Source organism: Gallinula chloropus (assembly GCF_964237585.1).
Source record: "Gallinula chloropus genome assembly, chromosome: Z".
Classification (NCBI taxonomy): domain Eukaryota; kingdom Metazoa; phylum Chordata; class Aves; order Gruiformes; family Rallidae; genus Gallinula; species Gallinula chloropus.
In genome coordinates this window covers 79,167,638-79,185,774 of record NC_140089.1, presented here as the reverse complement: position 1 = coordinate 79,185,774, position 18,137 = coordinate 79,167,638, and the positions used below count along the sequence as shown (strand labels likewise).

General features: G+C 42.2%; 1 protein-coding gene across 1 annotated transcript in view; it reads left to right on the top strand.

Annotated features, from left to right (window-relative positions):
* The window catches only part of LOC311203314 (protein unc-13 homolog B-like), a gene marked incomplete at its 5' end in the record, with an annotated part of 223,193 nt that overhangs the window by 39,736 nt on the left and 165,320 nt on the right, over positions 1-18,137 (top strand). The window contains 2 exons of the mRNA XM_084277973.1: positions 7,621-7,688; positions 11,269-11,326. Coding sequence (XP_084134099.1) covers positions 7,621-7,688; positions 11,269-11,326 — 126 coding nt within the window. The remainder of the gene's footprint in view (positions 1-7,620; positions 7,689-11,268; positions 11,327-18,137) is intronic.

The window sequence follows — 18,137 nt, the reverse complement described above, 5'->3', positions numbered from 1 at the left end:
CCTTCTTCCTCATGGAAATGTCCTGGTGATTCACTGCTGTCAGTGGGAAGTTTGTTACTGAAATTGCTTGTTATGTAAGAAGAGGAACAACTCACTTGATTTCCTTGTGAAGTGAGATGTTGGTTCTTTGGGTTAAGTCTTCAGGCTTCTAGGAGCGAGAGAGCATAGCTGAAGGCAAGGTTTGTGGCTGCTACCTTCTCATTGAAGTTAATTCTCACATAGTTGCTTGTAAACTGTCTCTGCTTTTTAAAAAAATATTAAAGCTCAGATCTCTTCCTGAAAGAGAATTCGGTTGCTTTCTTCTGGAATTTGTGGTTTGGATGGCATTGTGTTGTCCATTTCCCCTCCCCTCCTAAGCCCAGGAAAACAGACTCCTTGTACACCATTATGTGTTAGGGCATCTGAATTTAAAAAATAAAAATATTTCAGGTAATAGTGTGTTCTCCCTAGTACTATATTCAAAGTATGGGAATATTTGTTTGGTTTTGTGGGGTTTTTCCTGTTTTAAAATGTATTATGTTCTATGGAACATGGAATTCTGAGTAGGATTTCGTACTGAAAATACTCTTTGTGACTCTTCTGTTCTTAACACGATCATTTAAAGCACATCTCTTATTTACCCCTTCACATACTGTGCCAAATACACAATAACAGGAACTCCACACTGCTGTATCAAAGGAGATTTTATGTTAGAGTGTGAGAAGGTGTCTGCCTGGCCAGTTTCATCATGTCCAGGAAGACCATGTGCATTCACTGGTTAGCTCTCGTGAAGACTCCGCTGCTCTTAAGTGAAGAGTGCTTGTTTTTCCCTTGGATCTCCTCTGTTTTCAGGCTGTGCTGCCATGGCAAGGTCAGAAGCAGATTTAAAAATGGTGAGCACCAAGAATGGGGGATACTCCCTCAGAAGGTATCATCTCCAGCAGTGCACCCCTTCACACCGTGACTGTTTCCTGCTATTGCCTTTAGGATAGAGAAGGACCCTGTGGGGTGGATTAGGCTCTGTCCCCCAGCCCTTGCAGGACTGTGAGACCTGGGGGCATGCATGGAGGCAGCTCAGCTCACAGCACTGCCTCTGCCTCTCTCCCCATGGATTTGCAGGTCAGTTTCCCTTTAAGTGGAGGTAGCAGTGTGGACTTTTCAGTGCCCCACTTGTCCTGTGAGCTGGGAACTGCTGCTTTAAACCTACACAGAGAACTAAATGCACAGCTGATCTGCTGTGGAAGTTCTTAGCTCACCAGCTCTGTTGCTGTAGGGTAACATTCTAATAAAGTATTGTTTGGAGTGACACTTAGGAACATTGTGTATCATGTTTTGTTTCCCAGGTGAAGATCTTCTGGCTATTGTAGATACATGAGAACCGGAGCAGTGTGTGTGCATATGTACAGCTTGTGCTGCTTTCCAGTCTGGTAAAATACAGCTGTGTGGGATAGAGACTGAAAAAAAAGAAGTGTGGTGTTCTGTTTGGCTGTCCTTTTGTACTTTTCCTATCACTTCTGGCTGCTCTGTCTCATTTAGGTTAGGTGCTGTGCATGGATGCAGCACTCCAGGCTATTCAGTCGATTTAAAATGCTTCATTTTATTTAGGTGGAACTTGAAGTTTTTAAGGGATTGTAAAAGACTAAATTGAAAACCAGAAAAGCTGAAGTCCTTGGTGTAAAACATGTTTGTATATGCAAAGAGGTTTAGAAACTGGTTTGTTTGCACTATATTTATCCTGGATTAGTTTGCTGCTTCTGCCTCCACCTGATATGTTCAGGATTATTGCTCCCTGGTAGGTCTTCTCTTGGTACTCTGGAGACTCACAACAGCTAAAGCTGAAGTAAATGTAGAAACAGCTGATGCTGCCAGTGGTAGTGCATGATGAAGGCAACTTAGATTTTTCTTTTATTTTTTAAGAAATTGTTTTTAAATGCTTACCAGGCTTGGAGTTGGGAAGCAATTGTTTCATAACAGAGGCCGTTAAGAGTTGTAGTCTGTAAAATAACCTTTCCTGATGTTATTCAGGAGTGAAACTTTGTTAATGGCCAGATTTCTAATGGGACAAAGAACATGTTCCAGGTGCAGCTCTTGCGTTATGCTCAGTAGGATTGTCAGTGTGTGTGGGGCACAGGAGAGAGAAAGCAAATCTGTGGGCCCTTCTGCAGCGAGTATCTGTGTGGGATGGACTGCAGTGCTGGGGACCAGACTGTCATCTAGTGTTCTCAGACTGTCTAATGTTCTCTGCCAGCCCTATGTTCTTAAATGTGCAGTCTAACAGAAACACAATGGCTGAAAATCCTCCTCTATGTGAGTGCAGCAAAGCATGATCATTTGAAACATAAAGTGTTAGTAAGAGTTGATATTAACCCCTAGGGTGCAAAGCATTTTTATGCTTGGTAGTCTTTTAAGAATGGCAATAAGCTGCCTTGTTGGTGGGAGGAGGTGCTGTTAGTAAAGACAGGTTGGAGCAGCTTTCTCCATTGATCCTCTCTGTTTCTTCCAAGGAATAAGATAGACATATCAAGAAGGTGAGACAGCTTTTCTTCTTGGTTGGTTCAGAAAATTTACTGGTAGAGAGAAGACAGCCTGGTGTTAATTTTCTTGGTTTAGGGAATATGTGCTGGCACAGACCTTCCAAAAATGTTTTTCAAGTGTAAAATTGTGCTGTTTAAAAGCACCCCCTTTTTCAGAAGTGCAGTGGCTGTGTGCAAGTCCCTCACAGGATGGAGTACTCGAAAGTGCTTTTGGCTCCCAAACTAGAGCACTTTGGGTCTGTGCCAGTCTGTTTCTAGTAGATAATTGGAGTGAAAATGCTTTTAGTGTTCTCAACACTCCCAGGCTGGGAGTGTGCTGATTTGAATCCAACCATCAGGTGGAGGAAATGTGCCTTGTTTTATTGTCTTGGGAACTGTTCAGCAGGACAGACAGCCAGATCTGCAAAGTTATTTCAGTGAGAATTTGTGAAGATTCCCATAGCACTGGAAAGGGAAGAAATTAGGGCTGAGAAGAGAGAAAGCCAGGTGAATGAAAGGGGAGAGAGAGGGAGCATCATCCTTACCTCCAGCACTTGTTCTCACTCATGCCCACCTGGGGTATGTCCCAGCTGAGGACTTGCCACCAGGCAAAACTCAGGTGGCACATGGTGCTGTGTAAGGAGTATAGAATAGAATCACAGAATCTCCTGAGCTAGAAAGGACCCATAAGGATCCCCAAGCCCAACTCCTGTCTCCACACAGGACCACCCAGGTCAGAGTGTGGGACTGAGCATTGTCCAGATGCTTCTTGAACTCAGCCAGGCTGCGTGCTCTGACCCCTTCCCTGGGGAGCCTGTTCCAGTGCCTGAGCACCCTCTCAGTACAGAACCTCTTCCTAACATCCAACCTAAACCTCCACTGTCACAGCTTCATCCTGTTCCCTCAGGTTCTATCCATGGTCACCAAAGAAAGGAGATCAGCACCTGCCCCTTCACTCCCCCTCGTCAAGAAGCCACAGACCATGATGAGGTCTCCCCTCAGCCTCCTCTTCTTCAGGCTGAACAAACCAAGGCACTTCAGCCTCTCCTCCAAGACATCCCCTCCAGACCCTTCCCCATCCTCATTACCCTCCTCTGGGCACTCCCCAGCAGTTCCATGTCCCTCTTGTGCAGTTCTGGGTGCCACGGTACACACAGCACTTGAGGTGAGGCTGCACCAGCACAGTGTAAAGTGGGATCATGAAGCCCAAGGTGAAGAAAAACTTCAGGGATGAAACACCTGGTTATTGCCAAGCTAGAGATGTCTTAAGTAGGAATACTGTCATGTTTAGGTACCTGAGGGAGGGGCCTAACTATGAGTGGTCTGTATAGATGCAGTAAATTCTTCTCTACTTCATTCCTCAGTCTCTGTACTGCAGAGTGGTCATGCAGTACACTCAGGTGTCAAGGCACTGGGTTTGCTGATAAGTCTGATTTGCTCTGATCAGCCTCATGTGGGGCTTCCACCCACAACTTGCTCACAGGCCCAGGGTCCCTCTTCATCTCAGCTCTGAGCCTTCACTTCTGGGTGACACTGTGGGAATTACTGATCCCCAGCCACAGCCGTGTCTGTGCCTGCTTATGGAACACACAGGTCCAGCCACAGATACAGACTGACTTCCTGGCCTGACCTCACACCTGCCTTGTCACTATGGGGCCTGTGTTGCTCTGGGCTCCTGGTGGAACCTGGCTATGATCTCTGGGTCTGCCCTGATCACTTTGCTCAGGTGCTGCAGGATGGGACTCTGACAGGTTCTCTGCCCTGCTGGCCATGGGATCTCCCTTGCCTTCCCATTACCTTTAGGAGCAACCAGACTCCAGTGCACTCTGGTGCCAGGATCCCAGAAAAGACAAGGGAGTTCGGCTTTCACATGCCAGTAGGAGCAGTGGCAGTAAAGCTTGCTACATTTCTGTGTTGGTAACAAATTAAGAAACCCCAAAAGCTAGTGAACATATCTGCTCATCTCTTCTCTGTTCTTGTTCAGCAGTTTTGTTTCACTGACATATGGCCTTGCTCCTCTTATTTACCAAGCATGATGTCAGAGGAATCCTAAGCTGGCTTCTGTTTAGTGTAGTTCAACTTTTTATCTTGCAAGCAGAAGTTAATGTAGTGGAGTAACTTGCATTTGTAATCAAAGCTGAGCAGTGATGTAGGAGCTGGCCATTGCACGTGACCTTGCAAGCAGCCTGTGATCTCCATACAAGGAACTTTGATTCTTTGTATTCCAAAAAACCCTGACTTCAACAAAAGAGCTGACTGAGGTGAGCCACAAATAGGTGATGAAACTAAAAAATAGTTACAAACTCCTACTTAAAAAAAAAAATAGAGAATTTTGTCTCCAGGGCACTTCTGAGCAGGCAGCTGGACTCAAGCCAGTTGCTTCATGTTTAAGATTTGCTCTGCAGGAACTGTACTGCAGTTAGTACTGATGACAAGAGTTTCTCTAAGATCAAGAAGATGTTCTTAAAGCAGCCAGACAGTATCTAGACAGTAGCAGATTTTTATCTCTGACTTGCATAAGAATCTGTTTTCAGTACAATAGCAGCAATCCTGCACTAAAAATCTGATAGCTCCATTTATGAAATGGGCACCTTGGATGCAAGGTAAGAACAATGAATCCAAGATGAAACATGGTGCTCCTTGGTGCCTGGGCATGGCACTAAACCATGGTGCATGGGAAGGGTCAGAAGCCTACCTTGACAGATACCCACAGTTTCTCAGGTCTTGATTACAGAGTTGAGTTGTTTTGACTCTGACCTTCAGTCCTCAGTTCACGAATTTTTCCACATCTTTCAGAGAAGTGATGGCTTTCAGAGGCAAAATTCCGTAGGCTTTGCTTTGGTGTTTGGATTTCTTCAGGTTTTGTTGGAGTTTGTCCTCCTAAGCCTGGTCAGGTTGTATGCTGATAGCCCTTCAGTTAACTGATGTCATCTCTCCATATCAGTTCTGTTCAGGTTTCCTTTGAATGCTATCCCCAATTTGTGTGGAGCTTGCCTAATGAATCTGTGCAGCTGCAATCCACAGCCCTGATTGTGTATGTTTTCATACAACTCCTGTAACTGTGGAAGACTCTGATGTTTCTTTTACCTTGTTTTCTAATAGCATGTTAACAGTAAAGCAACATACTGTACCTCAGAGAGAGCGACTTGCTCTGTGTACTATTGTTAAAATGAATTAATTTGGTCTCTCTTCAGGCAAGGAGAAATTGGTTGTCTTTTTTTTTTATTTTTCTAGTTAGTGCAGGTTTCCTAAAGTCAGATACCAAGGTTTATTAATTCCTTAAAACTCCCTCAAGTGAGGCCTGTTTTATCCCCCTTGTCTGTGTGAGTCTAGTTGCATAAAAATACAGGGGTGTTTTTGTTACAAAGGTGTAGATGTTATTTCGTGGTCCAAGGAAATGCCCACTTCTGAAGCCTCAGATTTCACCAAATCTGGCATGTTCCTTGTTGTTCTTGAAAGCAGTTTGTATTCTGGGATACTGTTTGCTATTATTTTTGGTGTTTTGAGGTCACTGGCTTCATAAGATGATGGTTTGTGTGGCTGAGAGGGGGCATGTGTAGGACTGATATCCCCTTGAAGTAAGAGGAGAAAGCAATACTTTCTGAAAGCATTGTAGGTCCCAATGGAATGCTCACCTGCCAGTAAATCTTGTTTCTCTCAGGAGTGAGACTGGATGCAACTTTTACAACCACTTTTTCATCAGGAGACCATCCCAGCCTCCTTTTCCCACTCTTGCCAAGGCCTGGCTTAGCATATCAGCGTGTCTGTGTCTGTGGGGTACAGTTTATTGCAGGGAAACTTAACTTGTTAGGTGTAGACTTCTTGGCTCCTAATGAAGTACCTGAGAATGTGAAAGTGACAAGAGATGGGAAAACTAGCTGAACTGGTATTGCATTCATCCTCAGCTTGCAGGATTGGTGGTGTCCAACTGGAGCAGTCCCTCCACTTCCTTCCTGTGTGAGTTCTCAAGTTTCTGCATCAGTGCATTTTTGGGCTGTGAGTAGACAGATTTTGTAAGTCATTACAGTCAGGGTGATGTGGAGTAGCTAAAAAAATGATGCCAACAAAAATACCCCCACCCAAACAAACAAGAAAAACCCCCACAGCATCAAAAGCCACCAAAAACCCCCCAAACAAACCCCCCTAAGCCCTTTTTTCCCCTCATTCCAATGATTTTAAGCCACAACATACCCAAATAATTGACCTAATCTTCCTGGATCAAGAGCCTCATTGATGCTTTTACTTTCAGCATTTCCCTTGTTGCTGTGCACTCGTGCTCTGTTGCTTAAGCAGAGCTTGTACCGAGCTTGCCTTGCGTTGAACTTTCCACAGCAGTTCATCTGCACCTCCAAAGGTGTACTTTGAGACATGGAATTCAGAGGGGCAGAAGTCTGTATTCCTCTCAAACCATTAGGACACTGTATTACTCTGAAGTGTGGAATAGAGAACAGTTACTGAAATAAAGGTGATAATACTTGCTCCTTGCTGTCAGTCATTAGCTTGGTAAATCTTCCAGAAGGGAAAAGGGTTGCTGTAAGTCACATCACAGTGAAGGTTGCGGTGTGGTGTAAAAACAGGAGTGTGCTTTCCTGTGAATACAACTGCCTCTAACACTACTCACTACCTCAAAGGATTTGGCTCATTGCCTGTGAAGGAAAACAAGAGACTGTTTCTTTTTTGGTACTTGTATTACATGAGGTACGGTAGTAAGATACGCTATTCAAAAGGAGCCCTTGTTCTACTGAGGTTATAAAAGCCTCCAGAAGAGGCTCTTGACCTTGCTATGTGTTATCAAGCACATAGCAAGTGTATTAATATCGTTGTGAGATGGCTCTTCATAAAACTAATACCTGAATTAAATCCAAACCAATCTGCCTTACTGCTTCTTACCTTTGTGGTGTGTGTTTCGTTAATCAGCTTTCAAGAAGAAAGCAATGTAACTCCTTGAACTCTATTTACAGTGTTTAATTTCCATCTGAGGGCTGATGTAACACAGTTTATGACTTCAGAATTACCTGTGTGCTTTTTGTGGTGTGATCTTGGAATGCCCGCCCTGTTTTAATGCTAATGGTAATAAATGGAAATTTGCCTGGTTAATAAGATGCTGTGACTTATTTTTTTGGTACAGATATCCCTGAAGAAGAGGCCAGATACTGGACCAGAAAATTAGAACAAATAAATTCACTGGGAGATGAGGTAAATATCTAAATTAAAAGGTTAATGTATCCCCGAATGCCTTATACCTTGCTTGTATTCTTCGTATTGGGTCCCTGTGATTAAGGTAACTACTGAATGTTCATCACTTGCAAGCCTTCCATGAGTTGTTTACAGAACTCTTTTCTCAAGTGTACAGTTAGTGCAAAGGAGACAAACACTTTCCACATGCTGGAAGCGCTTGAATTGTGAGAACCATTTTGCTTATGTCATACGCTCAGAGGAAAGGTGATACTGTGCTTTACCTCAGAGGAGAGTGAAACTGCCTTTGGCAACCTGTGGTAGGTTCTCTTCATTCATGAAACAAGTCAAAAAGAGCGTTTTTGCAGTTGGCAGTTTCTGGGGAGAAGGCAAAGCAAGATGCTGAATGTTTTTGGGGACTGTTGAAGCTGTTAGCTTTTGTCCTAATCCAGCTGTTAATGGCTCAGTTTATGTGAATCTTGTGTTTTAACACTTGCTAGCTATGGCTTTGCTTTCCCTTTTTTTTTTTTCTAGCTATAAACTAGAAGGTTTGTTTTTTTTTTAAGAGACTGTTACATGATTAAAACTATTCTTTACAGTTTGTATGTTTGCAAAATGAGATTAATGCCTGTACCCAAAGTTCAACACTTAAAAATAAAATGACCACCACAAAGCTACTCATGTGTTGGTGCCAACATAATCGAGCAGGGACATGGTGCTGCTTCAACTCCTGCTGTCTCTTTCTGCAGCAAGATAATTTGCAAAATGTTCTGCCAGTGCCCTTAGGAGGTTTTTGTTCTGGGATCCTTCACTTTTATTGTGCTCCTTATGGTGTAAAGCATTTGGTTTACTGTGAAGGTGAGCAAAACTAAGGCTGCTTTTCTTTTTGACTGAGGGTGGACCAATGTTTAAGGGTAGGCAAAAACATAACGCCTGGAGGGTAATCCCTTCTGCCTTCCTAGAAGCTTGAGAACCTCTTGGGGCTGAGGGAAAGCTCAACCTGTGATTTAGCTTGTCAGTGATACTTGCTGTGATGCCTCCCTGCTCCTGTGCGGTCTGTGCCAGGTACTTCAGTGAAGCTTAGGTGCCCTCTAGTGCTTCCCTGAGCTGGTACGTGCTGCAGGGTATCCTGAGGTACCTTTGTGAGACTCCCCTTTCCCGGGAGTGCCCTCGGTCTGCAGGCCAAGGGCATGCTTTTATTAAATACTAGTAACAAAACCCTGCCTCTCTATTTGTCACCTGACAGGCTCAAATTTATTATGGGTGTGCTCAGTTACCAGTGAGAAAATGAAATAAATGTGACAACACCTGTGCAAGGCCTGACCTAAGGTTCAACTCATCTGACAGTGACCAGAGTGTTGGGATGTGTGGTGGTTTAACCCAGAGGGCAGCTAAAACAACCACACAGCTGTTCTCTCACTCCCCCACCCTTCAGTGGGAGGGGCAGAGAACCTAAAAGGAAAAAGGTAAAACTCAGGGGATTGATAAGGACAGTTTAATAGGACAGAAAAGTAAGGCAACAATAATGATGAAAGAACATCTAAAACAAGCGATGCACAACATGATTGTTCACCAACTGCAGCTGATGCTCGTCTAGTTCTCAAGTCAAACTGCTTCCCAGCCCTCTTCCCCAGTTGTATATGGATCATGATGTCATATAGTCTGGAATATCCCTTTGGCAGTCTGGGTCAGTGTCCTGGCTGTGTCCCCTTCCTGTTTTTCCGGGTACTCCCCTCCTCCTTGTTGATGGGGCAGTATGAGAAGCCGAGAAGTCTGTGACTGCTTGGCATCAACTAAAATATCAGTGTGTTATAAACATTGTTCTCATCTTAAATTTAAAGCACAGCTCCATACCTGCTTCTAGGAAGAAAATGATCTCAATCAAAGCCAGGACAGGATGATACCTTCCTTGCATGTTCCCCTAATTTGCAGAAACTTGTAGCTCAGGAACTTCCAGAGCCAGAGGCAGTGTCCTTGTGTTTAACAGCACTTGATGGATTTTTTTGGTCTGTGGATGTCAGTTTCCTTTTGAATGCAGCCAGGTCAGTTATGTCGTAGCAAGGGTATTCAGCACCTTCACTGTGCACTACCTGAAGAAATACCTTATTTGCTGTGAGCCAACAAACCCTGTGTTGTGCAACCAACTGGAGGCAAACTGAATGACCGATCCTCATTCCACCACTCTGCCACTCAGCTTTGCAGACCTTGTCTTCTTGCATGGCTTTTGGGCTGCAGAGCCCTAGTCTGCATAGTGGTGTTTAGCACAGGATGACTTTTGTGCCTTTATCTTCCTTTCTGTGCCTTAAGTTCTGCTATCTGCTTTTGAAACAATGGATGAACCGACTAAAGCTGCACAGCAGCATTCCAGAAGCAGGTTCCTTTGGAGTGTATGTAGTGGGTTAAAAATGCATTCCTGTCTGTACTACAAATGCTTAATATTCAAGTTTATTTTTGGGACTGCTCATAGCTTTTGGGCTGGTACATAAAGAAGAATGAGCTACTGCCATTTTTGGATCTCTGAGTAGTTCAGAACCCACTGCTGTGCTGCTGAAGTTGCTCATCAACAGACTTTTCTACTGCTTTGTCGACAAGAAGTTTTGTTTTCATGATCCTGATGAACTCACTGAGTTGTCAGTTCTCTGATGATAAGACTAACCACCTTTCGGAATCACTCCTGCATTTCAAGTAGCAGGGATTGGAAGGCAGCCACAGAGGAAATCTGGAGGTTTTCACCTTCTAAGTACCAAGCTGGTCATTAGCCCTTACCAAAACCAAATAGAGGCCTTGTTTTGCACAGTCAGCAGCACCAGGCTGTTAAGGTTGCAGCTTCCTTTGTCATCAGACCTTTTTCTCCTGACAAGGACTGTTCTCATTATTTAGCTCAATTGTCCTGATTTTCTCATATCTCTGTGTAATACGAGACAGAGGAGAGTAACAAAATAAAACCACTGGTGTTCCCCTAGGGAATGCTTTGATGCTGTAACAAACAGCTTTGTAAAAAGTCAAAGCTGGCTAATTGAAATATCTCTGTGTTCTCTAATTTCCTATCAAATGAGAGATGAGAAATTCTTCAGTCTGGATGTACAGCAGATCCCAGGACAGTTTATAAATGTTGGCTGGACAAACACTGAGTTACTACCCAGCCAGGCACACTAACTAACTAATGACTTCAGTCTCCTATGGCAGTGTTGCTGTGAGCCCACATGAGTTTTGAAACGTTGAAGCTGTGCTTGAGTGTCTGAACAAAAATGGGTTTATAGTCAGGTCTGAGCTCCCCATCCCAGCAACGCTGGATCAGATCTTTTAGATGTCTAGTTTGAGGTCTGACAGCTGAGAGCAGGGCCTGTGCTTGCAGTAGAGCAGAGTTCGCCTTAACCAGATGTCCACTTCTCAGCACCTGGTTTGGGTATGAAAAACAGAGACTACTGGGAGTGTCTAAACATATATATTAAGAATAATATATAATGCTTAGGTACCACCAGAGATATTTTCTCTTATAGGTGGCATGCTATACTCTGAAAGCTGATTCATGAAGCTACCATTTGATTTCTAATCGGTCTGTGGTTTGTTTTTTGTGTTGTTTTTTTTTTTTCTCCTTTAGTATTCCTTTCAGGAAGAAGTCCAGAAGAAACCATTGCCCAGTGCTGCCTCCCAGTGTTGTAAGTTAGAATTTACTTGTTTTCAATATTTTTTCTTCCAGTATACTCTGGTTAACTATCAAACGATGGTACCTTTGAATAATTTCTTGTTAGAAGTTCTTACGACTCTGTGAAGCCAATAACTTTTGTCAGTTATGAAAAACGTTTCCCCTCAAAACGTTGGTGTAAAGCTTCTGATGCTGGAAAGGGAAATCAGGCATTGAGCCTTTGTGAAAGGAACACAAAATGTATTAGTCATCTGGACTGTCAGACACTTGTAATATCCATGCAAGCTAGAAAATGCCAAGGTTTTTCTCATATAACTAAGTCAGGTTATATTCTCTTCAAACATCATGTGTTGAATGTTATTTTTAGAACTTTTTAATGAAACTTTAGGAGGAGAATAGATGGAGACAAGTACTGCTGGTAGCCTTCAGAAATGCACTGAAGATTTGTGTACTTGATGCCTAATTTCTTTGATATTATTTTGCAGTGTTGATGGCTGGAAAATGCTTTTACTAATTTTTGCTTACCTTATCTTGCATTTTTTTAATGCTTCTGAAAACATGGGTGGAAAAATAACCCAGGACGTGCTGTCTCTGATGGCCTGCAAAATTAGATTTCTGAAATACTGCTTTTAACGTGCAATAGATGAAAGCTCAGTGGTGCCTCTTATGAATGCCTTTTGGCAGCAATATTAATAAAATTCAAGTCTCAGAATTTAAACACATTTTTTATCCTCTATCTCAAATCCTGTAAGATGTGCACACTGCAATTTGCAGGCTGTTTATCCATTAGGCTGATTATAGGGTCTCTACAAAACTGTTAACATTAAGAAATATTAATTACTGTTTACCTTTGAGTAGAATTAATTTATACTGCTATTATGTTATCTTAAAACTCTCCAGCTAAGCATGGACATTAACTAATTGCCTAGGAAATGTGAATGTGCTGCGTAGCTGGAACACGTACAAAGCTGCATGAGAAGTATTCTGCCAGAGGTACCCTGTGTAACACCAATCTGTCTCCCTTTTTTGTTTTATGAAGTGTATGTAAAGAATAAAGCTCTCTGTTGTTCTAGAATAGTTGGAAGTGTACAACTGATTTTTAAGGCATACAGGTAAGAAATGTCATTGGAGAAATGAAGGTGGTGTTTGCTGAAATTACTTTCCTGGTTATGTGAGCTGGAGTTGGCTTTTGTTCCAGACAGCCTGGTTTGATTGGCTCTTCTGTGTACTGGGATATGTGGGTGAACTAGGAGCAATGCTTCAGTGTAGGGAGAGTATCCACACCTGTTCCCACAGCACGGTGCCTTTACATCCTCAGGTTCCTGTACCTGGATTCTTCCCTAGAGGAACAACAGTCTTGCAGATAGACGTAGTCAAGAGCAGAACTGCAGCTGCCCTTCTTGTGTTGCTTGTTAACAGCCTGCACCTTACTAGAAAGTGACCTTTTGCAAAAGCTAATGGAAGGCCTCTGGTTTGAACAATTAATATTGCATAAGATTTAATCATTCATGGGATTAAAACATTCATTAGAATTGATGTTAAATATTTCATAGAGGTATGTTGTTAATGAATTTAAGAATTTTCTAGTAATTCAGTAAAGCTTGTGGGCACTGCATGTATTTTTGCTTCTCAACTGCTTGCAAGTATCCAACATCTATGAATATCTAATTACTTACATGGACAAATATAAAATAAGACATTTAATGTTGGAGCACTTTCGAACTCTGCCTGCATCAATCTGTGCGTAAGAACTGTAAGTTGCCTGAATATAGCATAGACTTTTGGAACCCAAGATTTAAACCCAAAAGATGCAGTGATTGTGTCTCTGTTGAAAGCTGACCTAACCTCTGCGTATGACACACAAGCTCAACCCCCTTTTACATAGGAGCAGGGTGGGTGTCTTTCTCTAACCTAAAACATATTGAGTACTGAGTGTTCTTACTTACCATGTGGGTAAATAATTGATAGATATATTTTTAGATATAATAAAAATATCCTCAAGAACATTTGTAACAGTCATCCAATTTTCCATCATGATGTGCTAGATGAGATGTGGTCGATGCTGGGAGCAGGACACAATCAGCTGCACAACAGACTAAGTATCTAGAAGGAGAAAACACTCCTTTTAAGCGTGAGTAGTTTTTGCCACATAAGAATATATTCCCAAATCCTAACAAATACGAAGTTACCTTAAAACCTGATGTAGTATAGAGCAAGAGTGCAGCAAAGCACTTCATATAGCTTCTGTTTCAAGAAGTAACAGTATGACTGTGCTTACTATTGGTGTCCTGCTTAGTCCTCTTGCAGCTCTCAGGAGATTCTCACGGCTGCTTTGTTTTAGCTAGAGAACATCCTACTCCAGCTGGCAGGGCCAGGTTCATTAAATAGTTAAATACGTGTCCTTACATGTTAAAATTACACTACACTTCTGCCCTGTTCTGCTTCTGTATTTTCTACATGTGTCTGTTCCCTTTCCCAAACCACCTTTTCTCATGGTTATTTCCCTGTCTGCCCTATGGATGCAACTTGCTCTGTTATCTCCCCTGAGTAGAGATGGGGATAAGGGTGGAGCACGCACGATGCAAGAGAAGAGAGCTGGGCTGTGTCTGAAAGCCTACACTGGATATGTGAGGGTGGGTTTTGTCTCTGTTCACATGTGGTTTGCTGCCTGGGCATGGTGACGTGGCAAATATCTGCCCAGACTACGTGCTCTGTTTTTTCCAGAGATTAGGGGCCTTTCAGACCCCACTTTCTCAGTCTCAAATGCTCCTTTTAGAAGGGTCTGAGCCATGATTTCTGAGGTAATATGGAATTCAAACTTCCTACCTATTCCATAACGAAGCAAGTGGGTCTGTTCTTGTACCTTGCAGTCTCTCCTCAGCCTCACTGATTTTTGGCACTTCCCTCATCATACTTAATTACTTTTTTTACCTCTCAACTTCTGTGCTTCCCTGTGTATTTCTTGTGCCCCAGAAAGATCACATGCTTCCAACTGTTTCAGTGATCCCAAGCAATAAGCAAATCACTATAGTGCCTGTGGCTCCAGTTGTGTTTGTGTTTCTATTAAATGTAGTCATAATTCTTAATTTCCTGAAAACTCATTGTTCAATAACTGCAGCATCCTCATAGTGGTTTTTACCTGCAACCTGAAATTGAACACAGATTAAAAAGAAAGCAAGCTCTTATCATCTGGAAATTCACTTTAAATCAAGCAGATTGGAAAAAATGTTATTTGATTACTTCAGCATTCATTGAGTCAATAAACTCTAAGTTATTTATTATGGTAGGTATAGGTTTATTTTCCTTGTATGTTCAAGATCATTTCTGGCAACGTGAAAGTCCATTATAATCTGTGAGTCACTCTGTCGGTATTTCAAACGCAGCTCTGAGCTGGAGCAGACACCATACGAACTGGGATGAGAAAGGTATTTTGTCTCTTTTGTGGAAAAAATTTGGCAGTCTCAGTTAATACCAGCTACTGTAAATACTGCCCTATTTCTTTAGTCAGGGAGTTTACAAATCTGAAAGAGAGCAGGTTTGTTCGGTGTGATTCCCAGAAAAGATAAGCAAAGTGTCACTGAATCAACCAGTTACGTCTGTGCTCTTTATCTTCGACTGATAATCTTTCTGAGAATGCTTTATTCCCCCTTCTCTGTGTATATTTTTTTTCTTCCACTTCCTTGAGTCTGCAGCGTTGCTCTTTTCATGGTAAGACCCTGATAGGTCACAGCACAACATAGTTCTGTCTGGCATGCCTTTGCTTTGTAAAATCCCTGTCTAGCAGGGCTGTGGCTTATTTTTTAAAAATTGTGGGTTTTGTTTGGTTTCTTTTTTTTTTAATAAGAAAGTAAATTTGTTGCTTGGCTTTGGATTTTAAGTTGGTACAACAAGGAAAGGAATTTTCTGGTACACTATTATACCAGCCAAAAGGACCAAAGCTACCCTGTACTTGGTCTGCCAGCAGATAAGAGAGAAAGGAGCAAGGCAGCATCTCTTCCAGGAGAATAAGAAGGAACCCTAATTGCCATCTGCAGTGTGTGTTTGACCACACATCACGCTCGAAAAAATATGCTGCAGCTTTGTTGTAGATACATAAAGAGCCTTTTAACAACCTAAAAGCTGGAAAAATGTTTTATAAACACTATAGGAATGGATGTCATTCGATGCCCGATCAACTTGTTGTGTTGACCCTTCTTTCCCACTAATATTTGAAGAAACCTATTTCTGCAAAATGTCTAAGGCAAAATTCTGTTAACTTCTACACATTCACTTTGGGCATCAGGAATGAAACCTCTCATTAGTTCTCTTTTTTAGGAGCTCAGATTCTACTGCTGCCTCAGAAAGGCTTGTATGTTCCTCTGCAAAGACTGACTCCAATGCTGAGATGAGAGTGCTCTCCATGGCACTGATGAGCTGTGTCTGCTAAAAAGCCAAAGGGCTGCCTTCCTTGCCCCTGACTCACCAGCAAACCCCATAACATCCTCACCCAATTGATTTTGTTGGTACTTTTTTGGTTTTAAAGTGCTGTACTGTGGAAACCAGCACCTTTGTGCTGCCACTGCTGTGCCGTTGGGTTGGGGCTATTCAAAGCCCAGTGCTGGGATTTCCACCACACAGGTGGTGTGGATCTAGCAGAAGCTGTGGCAGTGAGGGCACAGATCTGGGCAGGTTGTGGGTTCAAAGCAGCTGGGTAAAGCTCTTTTGTAAAGACAAGGGTTGGCAGGCTATGTGTTGCAGCCTGTTTCCATGGAGTGAAGTCGTGGCTGTCCAAGGCTACACGTGCACTCACTGGAGTGCACCATCTTATGCTGTTGTTGAATACTGTGGTTTATTCTAGTCACAGATAATGCTGACTGCCATCTGTCAGTGTTCAGCTCAGTGAACTGATGCTGTGGCAGCAAATGTGCTGAAAGACATCCTATCAGATTTCACCACCCCCCCTTTTTGGTAATATATATAACACCATATAAAATATATATTATTTATAAATAAAAAAATATAATATTATATATTTTATATATATAAAAAAATGAAATCTGCTATACCAGTCTTTAAGTCTAGGCACATCAAAATGCTTTTAAGCAGGCCCAAGCCTGACCTTTTTAACTGTTCATAGAACCATGTGATCTGTAGCACAGCAGTGGCAGGACGCACGGTCGTCTGCAATTGCTGGGAGGTGAAACTGCCCTTCTTGTAGAGATGTATGATGTATGTCTAAGTTCTTACTGGGATTTTTTTCTAGTTGCCAGCCTGCTTCTGCACTTACTAACAACAGAGGTCAGCAGCTACCTACCTACAGCATCTCTAGGCCAGGCCAGTTTGGGAAGAGTGAGGAAGGGGTGAATGATTATTTGAGTTATTATTTGAGGGTGGGTGACACTAATGATCCTGCTGCAGTTATTTAAGAGCAGTGTTCCTGTAAGAGTGAAACTACTAGTGACAGTGCAAACAGAAAGCCTTACAATAGTCCCCCAAAAAACATTCAGTGTAATTCAAAATGGGACATACGACTGGGTTTTTCTTTTTTTCAAAGAAAATTAAACTAGGCAGGGAAAAACCAACTCTTGTCTGCACAAGTAGAACCATTGTACAAGCTGCTCTGTGGAAGTTTGCTAGTGGGCTGGGAAAGTGATTTCTGTGACCTCTCTGCTTCTGGGTGACTGGCAGCTCCTGCTCCTCTCTGTTCAGGATAATTCTCATCTGGAGACTTATTTCCTTTTGCCTTTGCAGTACTCGCTGCCGGGACTAGCTGAAGGCATGATAGGTTTGCTTGAAGGAAAGGACATTCAAGGACTTGCTCTAAAATGTCTGCCTACATTTTTAGGATAAAGTGGCTATTTCAGGACTGGATATGTCTAAGGAAAAGTACTCAGCAAATGGAAGTTAAAAATAAAAAGACTGGCTATATCGGGACGTTACACAGTAACGAGTTTGACTTTCTGCTGAACTCTACCTAGAGGAATGCAGATCTGTGGCTTTGCTGCTGATCCTCTAAATGTTCTTATTCCTAGAGTACACGCTGTGTTCTGTTGGGTGTTGACCAAGAAATAGAGCTTTGACTATTAAATAAGCCCCAAAGCTACAGCTCTTCCAGACGTGCTGCAGACATGCTGAACATTGCTAATACTGACATGTTTCTCTGTAAGTGGTGATCAAAAAAAGTAAATGCTTGGTTAATCACTCAAGGTTTTATAATTTGTTTATTGCTCTTCATGAATTCAGGGGTTTTTTTTTTTCCTTTTTTATTTTCCCCTTGGGGCTTTTATTTAAGGCCTCTTAATCTTTCTTAATCATCCTTTAATGTCAAAGCAATAATAGAAAATTAATTTGAATTTTGTTGCCACAGTGGTATATAACCTTTTTAGAAATGAGATTAAAGATTTTCAACACACAGAAAAACTACCGCTCAATTTCATACACAAGCCATAAATACATGTCACTGAGCAGTGAGGCTTGTACTGAAAGTCAAAGGTTGAAAATCAGAAGGAAAAAAAAGAGAGGCAACAAATCTTTTATCTCAGCTGCTGTACAACGTTGTATTCCTCTTTGCTATTGCATGTGTTGGTAATGTTAGGTGCTTCGCTATATTCCAAATTAGAATTTCATGAGGAGCGTGTAAAATGTTTGTAAGTTCTTGTGTTTACATCTCTTAGCCAGTCTGTGTGACTTGGTAGCCCAGAAATTTAAGGCAAGACAGCTGTGTTAGGTATGAGTGCAGTGACAGAAATGCTAGTTTTTCCCTTGAAGATAAAATCAAGTGGCATTCTGCCTGATTCTTTTTACTGTAGTTATTAATGAGTCACACAAGCTTTTAATAACTTTGT